A 17226-nucleotide genomic window follows, 5' to 3' on the forward strand; every position below is an offset into this window, starting at 1 on the left:
CACTGTATCTGTTACCCCTAAAAAAAAGGAATCAGTTCACATTTGCGGTGTTTTTCGAAGTCCGTTTTCAACTTCAAAATGGGGTTGATGCTTTTATGAATAAGTACTTTGTTCAAAATATACCTATCGAATAAATTAAATCAAAGACATAAGGAATTGATACTAGACATAACTTGTTGTTCTAAGTCTCAAAGTCATAGTGAGTCATTCAACATTAGCAGCAAAAATTTCCTTCTTAATGGTTTGCATGTCTAAATGGTAAATTACTAATTAAAATTACTTATCGACCCTTTAACAGCCGATCTGTAGCGATAGAGTTAACGACCCTTATTGTGACTTTAATGGTATTTGTATACGCCTAGCAAACGAATCTTGGGTATATAAGATCAACCTGTCTAAACGACTGTCTGTTTAGAACTGTTGAGTATTCAAAAGTTATGATGTGAGAAGTTGCAAAGAATAAAAGAAACAATATTGTGTCATATTTAAACAGAAAGGAGAGTGATAACTGACAACATATTATGTAGCTACTACCCCTTTCCATGAAACACTTATGTTCTCTTTATGCCATATTTCCGGGATAAGAGTAACAACATAACAGTAAAATTACAGGCTCAATGTTTTTAGACTAACTGGAATCAAGGTATACGTATAACCTGAAAAGGACAATACGGTCTTAATGGTGTTTTTGTTAAATGTGTTGTATTTTTACATGTTTCACAAACAATTTGGAGGTATATAGGAATTATACTGTCCAAACGACTGTCAGTTCAAAGGATCATTATTTTATGTCTATATGTGTAAATATGTGATGTTAGTTCCTGATGTTTTCCTCCCCAGATTACAAGAAACATTGTTTCTTTTTAAAAAGAAAGAAGACACAATTGAAAGCATCGCGGCTACCCTCTTTTCACTGCAACATACTTTTCTTTTACAAAATATTGCCGAACAATAATATTGACATGAGAAATTGCAGACTAAAGTCAGACCCAATGTAGATGAAGAAGATATAATCTTAATAAGTATAGCATAGTCCTATGATTATATGATTTAGTGTTTCTTAATTAATAAGTGTCGTAAACAAAGTTCTGAGTTCAAAAAGAATTATCTTCTCCACAAGAATGTTTGTTCAAACTGTAAAATTGTTTGAGAGTAGTATCCACAGAGAATGAATATTAAAAAGTTTACTTTAATTTGTCAGGTGAAGCTGTAATCTAATTACGTGTTAATAAGTTTTGGTGTATCTCTATATAGTGAGTCGTCTCTTTGGGGGCAAGGGTTTTGAGGGGGCGGAGGAATTGAATTTAAAAAAAACCCAGCTGTTGGTCGTATTTCCGTCAAATGAATACTCACTCTTATTTCCAGAGTATTGAAATAGAGTAGAACGTTTCACTATATTCAGAAGCAGCTATTTAGTCTGTTATGTATTACCGAGAGAAAATATTTTTCTTTCATATTTCGGATGAGTTTTTTTTTTCTTTTGCCTAACTAAAATTGCAAGCTACCTAAACAGTCTCATAATATATTTTGCATTGCTGATCATTTTACAGTTTCTTATTGTTATCGAAAAAGTGTACGAAGACGACGACGCATACGAGCTAAGTTATGTTAATATGAGTTAAGAAAAAAAAAATTACAATCATACATATGCATGATATATTGTTTTATGAAATATATCACTCAATGATATCTTATATTACTTTTCGATAAAGACTGGATCTTTGAGTGAGTGAACCCAAACAGGAAACCTTGCCGTACAATACTATTGTTTTCTCAACTTTAACATGTTAGACCGGGATAATGATCCTTTTTGTCCATCATCAGGTAGTGTTATAAAATTTTTTATGAACTATCTGCCCAGCCGTTTAGGGGGAAGTTGCTCTTACAATTCACAACGGTAGATAAGCCAACGAACAGACAGATTTATTCGTGTATTTACACATCAAAACTTTATTTGCGGAGGTACAACTAGTTCTTCCCGTTTAATGATACAAAAGTAAAATTAGTTTCGAACTTTAAAACTGCAAGATTGTTAAAGGACATATGATAGCATTTGGGTTTCATTTATTTATAGATATTTATCATATAGTTGATGTAATTTTTGATGTGCATTTTTGTGTTGAAATATGCATTTTGTTTTTATAATAGCTATTTTCTTTAAAAGCATTCAATATTTACATAATTGTATTTTCTAGATAAAGAGTAAATACGTTTCTCTTTAAGAGTAATACGTTGCAGTTGTCTCCCTTTACATTAAATACAAATTTTTAATGAATTCTCTCTTTACATATCAGGATTAATTCAATATTTTGTGCATTTTATTCCAACTATCATAGTTCTATTCATCCAAAAATATTTATTACTGAACTATATATCCTATCAAAAGACCTACTATAAAATATTTTGCTTTGTTGAAAATTTTTTTTAGAAAAGTTTTGTTTCCTGATTAAGCGTAAAGGATAAAGGTAAATTTCCGGGTTAAGGGTAATTCATGGATAAGTGCATGAAAAAACGTCTTATAAATTTATTGATACAAGATTTATCTTTGTGCATGTCTTGACTTCTATTTACCTTATTTGAACATAATATGATATTTTCCAAATTCTACCTTAGTTAAAGATTAATTTTTGAATCTTGCATGTTTTTTCCCTAGCTGGTGCATGTTTTAGAGAGTCTTTCCCAGTAAGTGTACCAAATGCTGCTGTCACTTGTACCTCTGGTAACATCAGCTGCAAAGTTAGATGTAGGAGTGGATTTGTGTTCTTTGATGGCAACGAAACAAAGACATATGACTGCACAGGACAAAACATGTGGCTGCCAACGTTACCTACTGATACATGCATAAGTATGTTAATAGTAGATAGCTACCTCAAATACACCTCATTCTAGAAACAAAGTGTCTTGCTATGACTTAGAAAAATTCGGAAAAGAGTAAAATTTCCCATATGTTTTGAGATTACATGGTGTTTGTATCGCCTGCGACTAAGAGACATTGGGTAAACGTTTAAGTTTGATGTAGTTGCTGGTCACATAAACTTGAAATTTTTACATATGTTCAATTTGAGGTCAACGTTTTAGTATATATGTAAAATTGGGATTTTGACCCTGACTTAAAGGTTCTATGAACAGGGAAATGTGATGGGTTAAAGCTGTGGTTTAAGGTTTGAGTAAAATTTCACTTTTCACTAAACATGGAAATGTGATATCGGGAGCATGTAATAGTGTCTTTCATTTATTAAGGGAAATGCTTTATGAGTTACAAGTTCAAGTCTCGGTCTAAATAGGTTACGTGCTACAGTTTTTGTTTTTTTTTTAAACTTTAATGCAAAACTGCAAACATTGTCAAATTATCACATTTTGAAATCTTGTCAATATGTCCATTCCATTAATAACATAAAAATATCGTCACAGATAACATATGCATCATTCTTTCTGATTTGAAAACGAGTAACCTGAGAATATAGGTAGCAGGAAATTATAAGATGAAAAAAATCTCAACTTGGATTGAAAAGAAGTGATTATATCCTTAACATGAATTAAACCAGTAATTGACGCTACATATCTATTTCAGAGTATGATGAACCATCCTACATCATAGTACTTCAAATGGTCTACATAACTGATCAAAATCAGTTCGCTAAAGACTGTAAATCAGGTCATGATGAAAAAATCAAAACAAACAATGCATCATTAACAAATGACATTTACATCATATGCAACATTCCTAATGTGGTATCTATTGGTCCAGTAGTAATAACAAATATTATGACTACTGTTACAGGATTTTATGTAAGTTTTAGTTACATGTATATTTCCTAATATGATATCCTTGTCTTTTAAATGAAAAACATAGTTTAATAAACTCTATATCTGGATTATTGAATCCAAACAAAAAATACTATGACAGGTAACAGTCAAGTCAGCTGTCCTACAAAATCATTGATTGGAGCCTGAATAAGTGAAAAAAGTTTGCATTAGCGAAGTTGTTGTTCAGTGATGATGACGTCTTTCAAGAGGTCTTTCATAAAGTTGCAAATTAAATACAAGTTTAACTTATTTGTTTTATTTCCTTTTGAAAGAAAAAGGTTTTCCCAATGTTTTCTTAATGTTTTAAGATCATCAATTCGTTGAAGGCATTTGCCAAAAAATGGATTACTAAAGTTCATCTTTATATAAAATCAATGTACTTTGAAATGGTTTAAAACTGCCATTTTTCTGCCAGGCAAAATTGTAGTAAATTTAATTTAAATTAACATTATTTACCGAAAAAAACAATATTCTTGGTTTGATCAGTAATGGAGTGAGTGCGGCAGGTTTGAAATGAAATGTAGTCAGGAAACATCCTAGAGTTTTAAACGATTCATAATCTGTTTTTCACTGTTTTCCTAGACAACACCAATGACATGACATAGGCTCATAAAGTCATACATTCTCTTTGAGCACGATATTACAGCCAGAAATCACCTTTAAATTGTAGCCAACAAAAGACACAAATCAATAATAAAATTTAACGAGATTTATTATACAATATTACACAAATAGAAATGTCAGCTTAACTGTTAAAATATATGTCTTATCCTTTGTCTTTTCTTAATCCGGAATTCTTCTCTTAACTGTTATGGAATATGTCCAATAAGTTCTCACTCTAGTATGATGTAGTTAACGTAAATAAAAGTGTCAATCCAACAACTACAAAGTTCTTCTGATAATCCAAGTACATTAATGTCTGATAAGTCTAATTTCGGTGTCTGTATATATAGTTGTCACGGAAACTTCTAGAACACTTTAGAAGGGAAACTTATAGAAAATTGTAGAAGGGAAACTTCTACCCAGCAAACACACAACATTTTAAAACATTTTTTAAATGTTATATGGACGTCTCTCACAAATCACTTCAATAAGATATCATTAAACATAAAAAAAATGTTTATTTTATTGTTTTTGAAAAGTTTTATTTCTAACATTTACGTAAAATGTTTTTACAACATTAACTTAATATTATTTGCTAATATCTTTTATTCATGTTCTCAAACATTATTCTGAAATATCCCGTAGATATTTTATAATATTAAAAAATTATATTTTCTTCAATTTGTATTTCATATTGTTACAACATTTAAAGTAAATATTTTCCAAATATCCAAAAAACATTCTGCAAAAAATATTTTACAGAAAATATAGTTTTGCTATTTGCATAAAATGTTTTATAACATAAAATTAAAATGTTTTACATAAAACATCTAAAAAATATCAGCTAAATGTTTTCTATAAAAAAATTTGACATACACATTATTTAATAGTCTTACTGATATTTTATTCAACATTTCACGGATATAAAAATAACATTTTATTTAAACTTTATTCAAAACCCCACAAACAAAATTGATAAGATATAGTACTACATTTCATCAGTATCATGACAAGCAAGATACTTTACCGTTGAAATCCTTGATATCTTGAAGTAAGATTTTATTTCTTCTTATATTAAAATTCAAAAGAGTCAACACTAAATTAAGCAATAATGTATTAATAAACAATCACCTTTGTTTAATGTTTATTCATTACGTTCGTGTATATTTTAGAAATTAAGAAATGAAAACTGTAACTGTACTAAGTTCCATTTTCGTATCGTTTATATGCATTACGGAAAACCGACCTTTTCCGGAATCGACTTTTGTTTTATCACCGGAAATGATATTGAAATTTGAATTTTGAAACGCAGACAGGATATCATCAAAGAGAGCCAAGACAATTGTTTGTTACGCGATATAGACTCACTTGGTAAGAATGATTAATCTCTTAAGATGAAACTTGTGCATTCATGTTGTGTGTTCAATCATAATCGGAACCAATACATCTGTTTCTAGAGGTGCGGATCAAGGTTTTGAAAAAAGGGGAGCCCCTGCCCGAGGCAAGCAAACGTTTGGAGTGATACTTGTACATAGTCTATGCATTTATCTTATATGGGGGTCGGGGCCCCTAAATCCGCCACTGTTCTAGCATCTACGTACACCTATAATGAATTTGTTCATTGGTATAAAAATAAGGATATGTGGCTTGTGTGTTTGATTGCCAATACACCTTACCTCTATTTGTCCGCCATTACTGACCATGGACATCACAAAAGTTCCCGTAAAATGTTGACGTCATAATAGAAAATATTTGACATAACAATGGAAAGTAATACACCTTATCGCTATTTGTTCGCCATCACTGGACATCACACAACTGTCACAAGTTCCCGTACAATTTTGACGTCATAATAAAAAATATCTGACGCCATAATGGAAAAGTGATTGTTTTTTGACGTCAAAAGTTCAAGCAGGACAGATTCTCGGGTCAAGCGGAAATAGCGATAAGGTGTATTATTGTATGACGTATGCTGACGTAAAAAGTTCAAGCGGGATAGATTTCCAAATACTGAAATAGCGATAAGGTGTATAAGACAGCTATCCACCAGAATTCAAATGACTTGGATAAAAGAAATAATAGGTCACTGTACGGCTTTCAACACTGAGAAAACCCATACCATATAGTCCACTTTAAAAGGCCTTGACAAACAAATGTTAAATTTTTCTCAACACAATTGAAACAAAACAACTAACCGCCTACATTAAATACACTTTATGACAGACTTAAACTAACAACAACTATTGTAATAACAGACCTGCCAACCTTCACGTTTTATAGGGGATTTCCCTCATGAGAGGTGTTGACCTGAATTTTGAAATTCGTTATTATACAAATTTAACACCTGCAAACAGCCATTCAAATGAGTTAAAAGGGAATTTAAGCACATGCATACTCATTCAAACAATATAGTAGTAGATTAGAAAGTCTTATGACAGTATGTATTTGCAAAAGAGTAAATTAAATTTCCCTTAACAGCTTAATGAACATTACAAAGACTGTAAGACTTCAGTACAAGCAAGATGATATAAATTGTTGCTTAAAGTTATATTTATTGACTCATACACCCAATGTGCATACAATGTATTTTTTATTTTTTAACAGGAGCTAAAAGAAAAGCCACAAAGGCCAAGTTCAATATGCAGGTTTACAATTTGGAAGTGGCACAGGTTCTTTGGAATTTCTACAACCTTTCAGGAGAAATTTTTTTTTGAAGTAAGATTTTCATACAGAATTACTGTTATTCCATATTTAATTCAAATCTTTAGCATAAACAATACATTACATTCAAGATTAAGGGCATACAATACAGAAAAGATATCTGGATATTTGAATAAATTATTTTTTTTTGTGACAAAACAGAAACAAGTTGTTTATTTAAATCAATCTTTTAGTCCAACAGTGTGCTTTCATATTTGCTTTCCTTTGAAGTATTTCAAATACATATAAACAACTCATTTAATGACATCTATGTGTTTCTCTGAAGTTAAGTTATATTATTATCATCTTGCGAAAACAATGCGTAACACTTCAATAAGTCATTATGTGCCTATAGGACTGTATCATATGCTCTTAGATACAAATGACAAATTATAAACTATGTCACTGTACAGAGTTTAACGCTTGAAAAGGACAATAAGATGTTTAATGTAGCAGGGATTTTAAAGGCCCCTACATGATACAATGTATTTAATGAAAACTAAAAAAAGAAAAGAAAAGAACAGCCTGATTTTTACAAAATAAAAGAAAAAAAAATATGATAGACAACAATCAACGAGTATAATGAAATAAGACTCTTGACTGGACACATATCTAGTCTAAAGTCTTGTATGTGTTTTTTTTTATAACTGAATGAAGTTCAGCGTGGCATATTGCTCTGTCTTAACACGGTCAGCCATTTATCGTCCCCTTCTGACAGACTATCATCGTTATTTATTTCAAAACTTTAAAGGGGAGGGGATGTACATCTTTCAGGCAACGTGAATCGTTCTCTAATAAAGAAATGTGCAAGAAGTTTATACATGTATATGAATGCAAGATTAATTTTTTTTCAGACGCATGGCACAGCAAGAAAAAGGTATAAGACACTACAACACATTCCAAGTGATTTTGAATAAGACAATTAATTGATTTTTTCAATGTATTCTTAAATAAATCAAATAGTTGATGTAAAATGGTGTTTTGTTCTCATCTCTTAAGCCAATTATCAAAAATTATTGACTTAAGATGTAATCCTATTAGAAGTGTTACGTTTGAGTTTAGAAAGAGAGGTTATATTGAAAAATCTGAATTTGGGACACAAGTCTATGTAACTTCAACTTAAAAATGTGTATAATGTTTGCATAATGTCCAATGGCAAATATGTCATGCATGTTCAGGTTGACATATGCATGATGTGTATACGATAGGTGATACAAGTTGAGAATTAAAAATTTAAACATTATACCATTGTGGTAGGAATGTGGGCTTTCTTGCACTGTCTGTCGTCTGTCCACCTATATTTGTCGGATTTTGTCCAACAAATATTTTCATTACTACTTTTCCCAAAACTGTTGATCAAGATGTGTTCATATTTGTTGAGCTGCTTGATAGTGACGAACTGTGATGTGTGAACATTTTTGTATCTGGCACCTGTTTCCTGTTTGCTTATACATTGTATTTCAAAATGTTGAATGTTCTCAAATTTTTCATTACTTTATTGGTTATGCTGCTGAACAGAATTACTTCATATTTGGTAAGTGGCTTGACTATGATGAGTTGTGTCTGCCATTTTAGATGTGTCAAAATTTGTAGATACTTCTTGTTTTTAGATACTTTGAATTGTGAATTTTCATATGCTTAGCAAGACAACTGATTTATTCTTGTTTGTATATAGAATAAATCACTGTGTATAAATTAAACTAATGATTTGTTATTTAAAAAAGTAGGAAACTCAATCAAAAGTACAGAAATTTTTATATTGATATGATCTAGATATCAACCAAAAACATCTTCTTAAAACATTTTGAAAACATTTTTAGGCACAGTCTCACTTGAAAGGAAACATCCCAAAAATATTTTTATAACATTATTTGATGTTCATGATGTTTTTCAAAAGTTCAGAAAATATTTCTAGAAAATATTTTTTAAAAGATTATCCAAATGTTTTATACGCCATTGGTTTTCACATTATCATGATATTTCTTGACAACATTTCAATTATATTATGCGAATATTTTAGAAAATATATTAGAAAACGTTTTAGCGATATATATTCAACCATACATTTTATGTTTTTCTCACATTTGTTTGTGATATTTTCATGAAATTATACACAACATTTTAATAACATTTTAAAGATGTTTTGGTGTTTGCTGGGTAGAACACTGCAGAAGTTTAAATTACGCATCGTCGATTATGATCATTCTGGAATCATTATGTAAGTCAAATAGAAACTTCTAATCATTCCATCAGTATCTATGATTGTTCCAGTGATTTCTAAATTGCACAATTATACAACATTATTTTGTAAACAACTATAACCCAATTATGTAAATATATTACACATGTTATAAGGCAACACTGAAACAAATTAGGCCAAAATAAATAAAGATGACAGTTACAATATCATAACAACGACTGAAAAAATCCCATACCACTAGGGCAGTATGGATATGCAAAATTATCACAAAAAAATGGTCAAGGCAAATATATAGAAAATAGTATTTGATATGTTATATTATTTTTGGAAAAAATATATCAAACAAAACTAAAGTCTTTGGTCTTTTTACCTGCGTTTCCAAAGGCGAAAGCAGGTCTAGTAACAGCTCGACTCCGCTATGTAGGAAACTTTGGCCAAAGTTGTCTTAGGCTCTATAAAATGGAATGATTGAACATTTGTTCTGCAGCTAATACGATTTTTTCACATCCACCGTGCGTTCACTTCCCCTTTGCAGATAGATTCAAACTTTTCATGGTTCCTATGTAAGGGAATAATTGATAGTATTGAGTGATAGCCAGTGAGCTATTTGTACATCCGCTGTTAAACCAATTCCTGTTTGCCTATAATTAGAAATTTTACAACACTCATTGTACAATAAAATCGTGCGTCATAGTTTGATTGACTTGTATGAAGGGGAATGATTTCATTTTTGGTTTGCAGCTTGATAATGATAATTTGAAGAGTGAAGGCAATTTTTACATCTGTAGTGCAGCAACTTCATGTTTGCGATAGTTTGAAATTCTACAACACTCATTGAACAATTTGTTACGTGTAGCGTCTTGTATTTATGCAAAGCATATTTATGAGTTTTGTGATTATGATTTTATTGTTTTGCAGTTTAGAGCAATTTTTACAATTAAATTGCTTTCCACTGACTTAAAACAAATTAGGCAAAAAACCAAATGTAGATTTCTACTAGATCACCTATGCCTCAGTTTACATTCAATAACAATCCATTATGTGCAAAAACGAAGGTCTAGTCCTAGTATTAGTCTTGTTGTTACAAGTTTTTAAATTTAAGCAAACCATATTTATGAGTTTTATGATTTTACTGTTTTGCAGTTTAGAACAATATTTACAATCAAACTGCCTTCCACTGACTTAGACCAAATTAGACAAAAACCGACTTGTGCAATCCTACTAGTGAACCAACTTAGCAAAAATGATTTCTTAGATTATACTGGCATTGTACAGTGTAACAGTGGTACAACAACTGTTGTCAGACAACCGTCAGATTCTTCAAATAAGGTGATGAGCAGTGGAAATCAGTGTGAAAATGGAATGAAGAAAATGACAACAGTTGACAGTAGTTCAAAATGCAGTAAGAATTTCAAATTATTTTGTCTGACCGGCAAGGATTAGATACCTTTCTGAAATAAGTTGATGTCGTTTTGAAAGCTTTAAAGTTCAGTAATATTTGAAATTCACAATTGAGGTATACATATGAAACAACTATTCCGAGACATGTGTTCAATGCTGATAAAATTGAATCAACTTGGTTTTTATGATAGAAAAAAGTGATAAATGACTTATAGTCAAATCAATCTAATCATTCATATTCACTAAAATAACATATCGGGTAGTTTGGAAATTGTGTCTTACACTGTTAGAAGTTTAGAAATCATTATAAATATTTTCAAGTCTTGCCTTTTGTGGTAACCATGTTCATCCCTTAATTTAAATATTATAGAAAAATAAACATTTGTTTTATTTGTATTTGGTTTTTTTTTGCAGTTCCATGTCCTCCAGGATCATATTCTGGAAATGATGATACTTGTTATGTTTGTCCAGATGGAAGGTTCCAGAGTACCTTTGGTCAGAATGAATGTTTGGACTGCCCTTCAGACAATCTTGTTCCATCAGAGGACAAAACTACATGTGTAGGTGGGTAATTATAAACACACTCAAAGTAACTGCTAACATAAATTAATTTACACACATTCATCAGGAAGAGGACTTCATTTTCATGGTTCATTGGTCAATAGTAAGTTTTCATGATTATATAAAAATAAGGCGATGAGGTATGATTGCCAAAGAGACAACTATCCACCAAAGTTCAAATAAAGTGAATGTAAGCAATTATAGGCATTCAACAATGAGAAAAAACCCTTACTAAATGATCGGCTATAAAAGGACCCGACATGAAAAATATGAAACAATTCAATTGAGTAAAAACAAACGGCCTAATTTATAACAAAACAATTAACGAAAAACAAAAATGACAGACATGACCCAACGACAACCACTGAACTACAGGCTCCTGACTTGGCACAGGCACACAAAGAATGTGGCGGGGTTATCGTTCAAATCTCCTCTTACCAAGGACAGTGGTTTTACAGCACAACATTAGAACAAACTATAAAAGTCAATTGAGAAGGGCTTGCTTTATCGTATCGATACAAAAACACAGACAGGACTAGACAGGGTATTGATACATTCCTAACAACAAAAAAGACACAAAGTACAGATTTGAGAGTTCTCGCAGTGACTAATTGCCAGTTAAAATCAAAAACAACTAATGAAAGAATCATGTAGCTTAGACTAGAATGTCAATCTTTACACATCCAACATCCAATAAATCTCATGTTAAGATGTCATAAACAGTCAGAGAAAATCATGTCCTTGTGCAATGCCAATATATAGGTATCGACAGATTGTAGTACCGTGAAAGTGTAAATGTGTATAACAATAATATTTAGTATAGTTTTGATTTAATTACAAAATCAATATTTATACCAAAAATTGTATAACAAACATCTAATTACAGTGATGAGTTGCTAACCTTTTGAAATAAGTTGCCTCGGATCGTGTCTAAATTTTCGGGTTCAATAAACAACATCACCATTAAAATTAGCATGTGCTATTCCGTTTAACATAAGTTGTCTACAAGTACAGCTAAACTTCCAAATCAAATTGTTTGTATCAATCGAAGAATTTATTAACAGTTGTAAATAATTTGTGGTAACGAAATCCCTAAAATATTTACCAGTAATACATAGATTACGCTCATTAAAATCTCAAACGTCACTACAGATACGGGCATAGCGAACGAGTTTGGATTTTTAAACACCATAAGACAGTGCCAAAAGAACATTACCGTCCAAAAATAAGGAAAATTAACAACAGGGAAGGAAAATTATCCCTTTTGTCGTAAATTTTTGTGTAGCTTTTCTCGTGTAAAACTGAAATATCTAAATCTAGGAAAAGGACAGTTATTGCTGTTTATATTTGTTTTATTTCCTTTTGGTAAATTTCGGCAATATATTTAGAGAAATATTGATTATTTAACAAATAAAATATCATCAATATAACGGTAAGTGAGGTCGAATTTATCAATTAAATGGAATTTAGACGGGTATTTACTGAGTTTGGCCATAAACAGTGATTTATATGAGTACAGGAACAAGTCTGCTATTAAAAGGGCACCATTGGTGCCCATAGGAATACTAACAAACTGTAGGTTAAATCTATTTTCGAAACTTGCATAAATGTATTCAAGGAGAAAATTTACAGAATCACCTTGCATATTTACCTCTCTCAATAGAGAAAAAGGCTATATAGAAAACAGTGAAAACTGTCAACCGAATCAAAAGGACGTTATTTATCTAAAACAGTTAAAGATATTTTTTTAGTTAATTTCACTATTTTCTTATGTTTTTTACAAAAGTGAATTATAAGTTCTATGATAGTAATTACACGGTGTATATTCAGAACGCTTGCTTTCCGATACGCGTAACGCTTGCTTTCAGATTTTTGTTGACGAAGAAGCAGGAGACACGAAATGAAGATGGACGATACTTAAATCAGATGGTAAATGGTGTTTTCACTTATATCTCACGGAACACTAGAGATATTTTTCTTGATAGAAATGAAATGCATAAAAGTTTGTAATCAGGTCGTAAACGGTCCCACAAACGTAACACTGTAAACGATTATACACAAGAATGCATTTATTTCGTCTGAAACTGTTTAAAACATTTTGAATTAACTCAGGTTTCAAATCCTCTTTTGACTTTCCTTTTATTAATACTGTTCCGGTTCTCGAAATTCATTTAAACTAGCCATGAATGCCCGTTGAAAAAAATTATGGGAAACGCTGTGTTTCAGATTGTTTACCTTCAGCACAATTCTTGGAAACGATTGCTTTCCTATTTTCAGGAAACGACTTCATTTCAGATTGAACGATTTGCTAGAAATTAGACCACATGCAGACTATAGAATTTATTTTTGTTTTCGATATTTATTCATTAACAACACAGCGGAGGTAACAAGTTGAAGTTGCGCCTGGCTTGGTCGGCAAGGGGATATTTCACTCCAATAAAATATATGGTAAACATTAAATTGTTCAAATCGGCACCCATTAATTTAGGTTATTTAATTTTATCATACTTTATGTATAATAATTTCTCTTGGTACAACAATAAAAACTACATAAAAAACAAAAACAAAATATATGAAACACAAAAAAAAAAAAAAAAAAAAAAAAAAAAAAAAAATCCTCAAAATAACTACAATGAAAAACAAAATAAAAAAAGACCTCATGTGTTCCAAAAGGGTTAATAATTTCGTCTACTTTCGTGTTTAAATTACAACATTTTAATTATCACTATTGAAAGAAAGGAAAATACTCACAATAAACGGTAAAAGGAAAAGGACTATGGCTCTATCCAAAAAAAAAAAACAGTAAATATACCAACTTACAAAAGAATAATGAATGAATACACCACATAATTGTTAATTAGATTTCCCAATTAGAAACCACGGGATATCAAATTTTTATGTATCTATACCAAAAACATACAAGAAGGTTAACCACAACCACAATTATGCTGAAAGTAAAGTTATGTATTGTCTTTTGGACATATTTTGGTTAACGACATTCTTCGATGCAAAAATTCGTCCTGAACATGCATGAAATGTTTGTCACTATATGTTAAGCAACCAAAAATTAGTCAATCGATGCAAAATATCGTCCTGAACATGCATGAAATACTTGCCTCTATACGTTAAGCAACCAACAATCAATTAGTCAATCGATGCAAGATTTGAAGAAAAAAATTGTAAAGCTTGCAATTTTGTATCAAAATACTTGCAACGGCAACATGTAAAGCTGAATAACATGTTGATTTTACGGAAATATGTAAAATTGTTGAAAACAAATTCAAATCATAATGTATAGACTATATGGATAAAAAGGTCCTTACATCTCGGGAAGGGTGAGGACACTTAAAATTAACGAGTGGTAGGGATGTGTCGTTGAAATAGGTCACTATTTCAGCTTCCCTTAAATATGTTACACATCGATTTTTAGAGAAAAAAAAACAGCGAAGAAACACTATTTGTGATCATATAGTTTGTATTAAAATGATATATCAACCCTATTAAAATAAAAGTGCTTTGAGAAAGTGAAGTAAATATTGATGAGAGTTTTTAAATTTGGATATGTTTGGTGGTGAAGTCTGTTTTACAAGACAACACAGTTATGTTGTAAACGAAATCATATTCATTTAGCATTCTAGGAAACAATAAATTATTAGACCTGGATGCCTGGATATTTGTTTTTTCCGTCAACTTCAATTTCATTCAAGAAAAGTAGTAATTCATTTTTTTTAATATTGTAGCAACCTACCTTTCTACCCTCTCCATTTGTTTTCACAAAAACGGAAAGTAAGCGTTTTCGGAATCGGAAAGCAAGCGTTATCGTCAATTTATTCGGAAAGCAAGCGTTCTGAATATACCCCGTGAATTAATGAACTCGTTAAAAGCACTGATAGCTTAGTAATAGAACACTTACTAGAGGTCGAGATGAAACAATAAGTTTTTGTGTAGTTTAGGTAACCAATACATAATGGAGACCTTCAAATGTTCAGAGGAGACATTAAGCTGTGATAGTGACATGATTATTTACGTCTTGACTATCTAGTTGTTGATCATGTTTAATGTTTGGAACTAAAAATATGTAACAAAATATAATTGAGTTTAATTCGACAATGTTGATACTGAATAAAAAAGAGGTATTAAATTTAACAATGAACAAAAGCATTTTGTTTACATATGCCCAATTGAGCATGTGTTCAAAGTTTGAAACCTATTTATGAATCTGAAAACCTTCAAAATAAAAACGTTAGTTATAGCAGTACTAGTAGTTCTATGGTTGTCTCCAGTATTCTCAACTCAAAAAGAAGATTGGGAAAAACTACTTGACTTAAGGATGCTTGACAAAAAAGTACCAGGATCTCGTATAGTCTGTCTCTTATCACTGTCAAGTCAACATCTAGTATTAGAAATAAACTTATCATAGATACCAGGATTGCAATTTTGTATTTTCTCCAGTATTATCAACTCAAAAAGAAGATTGGGAAAAACTACTTGACTTAAGGATGCTTGACAAAAACGTACTAGGATCTAGTATATTCTGTCTCTTATCACTGTCAAGTCAACATATAGTATTAGAAATAAACTAATCATAGATACCAGGATTGCAATTTTGTATTTGCGCCAGACGCGCGTTTCGTCTACAAAAGACTCATCAGTGACACTCGAATAAAAAAAGTTAAAAAGGCCAAATAAAGTACGAAGTTGAAGAGCATTGAGGACACAAAATTCCTATAGGTTTTGCGTTTTGCCAAATACAGCTAAGGTAATCTATTCCTGAGGTAGAAAAGCCTAAGTATTTCATAAATGTAAAGTTTTGTAAACAGTTAATTTATAATTATGAACATATCAATGATGATTCATGTCAACACAGAAGTGCTGACTCCTGGGCTGGTGATACCCTTGGGGAATAAAAACTCCACCAGCAGTGTCATGGACCCAGTGGTTGTGAATAAACTCATCATAGATACCATGATTGAAATTTTGTATTTGCGCCAGAGGCACGTTTCGTAAACTTCGTTATTTTTCAAACAAATGTTAACTAGTTTATTAAATTGTTATTACATAACACAAGCTTTAGTGGCTGACATTACCCACTGTTAAATATGCACAAAAAAATGAAAAGAAATTAAAGTTTAGATTGAAAAAAAAATTGCTTTAATTTTGTGATGAATATCTAAAGGATTGATACCATGAAAACAAAACTTTACAATGTTAATAGTTAATAATATAGTTCTCTTATTTTCAGCTATATGTCCAGCCGGATTTATTTCTGTTGATGGTTTGCCAACCTGCGCTCCATGTCTAGAAGATCATTACTGGGTAAACAAAACTTACTGTGAACCTTGTCCGAATAGTTGCAGTACCGCAGGGAAAAATGCTATTACAGACATCAATGGTTGTAAAGGTATGTCTTCATTCAAAAAGGAGTTAATTAAACAGTTGTTTGCCGATTTCCTAAACTTTTCAATTTACTCAGATAAACGAATAGTTCCAATGCCCCCTATCCATGCGAATATTTTATCTGTCCAGGGCAACAATTCCAACAAAGAAGCACGTTATGGCACGCACAGCATAACTCACTCTTAGTTCAAAGTACAGAAAAATAGGAAGTACATGTAGGTGTCTGACAGATGAAAAGCGCTCCCAACAAAACATCACCACTAAATTGCTCTTTAGTAGAACTGGCAAAATGTAATTGTTATACACATTTACACTCTCAGTGTACTACAATCTGTCGATACCTATAGCTTGGCATTGCACAAAGATGCTTAAGTTCATTCAACATAATAAACAATGTAAAGAATTGGCTAATAGGAAGTTTGTGTCCGAAGATGTAAAACTGAGACGGACATATTTGTTGAGTGAACGGACGGACAAGGTGAATGCAATATATGTCCCACTGAAGCACAAGGCTAAATCGTATATCCCTGCCCTGACACGAGAAAATGGTGACTTCT

General features: G+C 31.3%; 1 protein-coding gene across 9 annotated transcripts in view; it reads left to right on the forward strand.

The window, feature by feature from the left end:
- Nucleotides 1-17226, forward strand: part of LOC127709457 (uncharacterized) — a 378921-nt gene that overhangs the window by 289922 nt on the left and 71773 nt on the right. The window contains exons 25-29 of one of the 9 annotated variants that reach the window (XM_052215030.1): nt 2654-2845; nt 3572-3789; nt 10454-10712; nt 11126-11275; nt 16515-16673. The exons of 6 other annotated variants lie outside the window; for them this stretch is intronic. In XM_052215030.1, the coding sequence (XP_052070990.1) occupies nt 2654-2845; nt 3572-3789; nt 10454-10712; nt 11126-11275; nt 16515-16673 (978 nt within the window). The remainder of the gene's footprint in view (nt 1-2653; nt 2846-3571; nt 3790-10453; nt 10713-11125; nt 11276-16514; nt 16674-17226) is intronic. 2 more of the 9 variants (XM_052215028.1, XM_052215029.1) reach the window with 2 other exon arrangements.

The sequence above is a fragment of the Mytilus californianus genome, unplaced genomic scaffold (genome assembly GCF_021869535.1).
Source record: "Mytilus californianus isolate M0D057914Y unplaced genomic scaffold, xbMytCali1.0.p SCAF_7, whole genome shotgun sequence".
Lineage (NCBI taxonomy): Eukaryota > Metazoa > Mollusca > Bivalvia > Mytilida > Mytilidae > Mytilus > Mytilus californianus.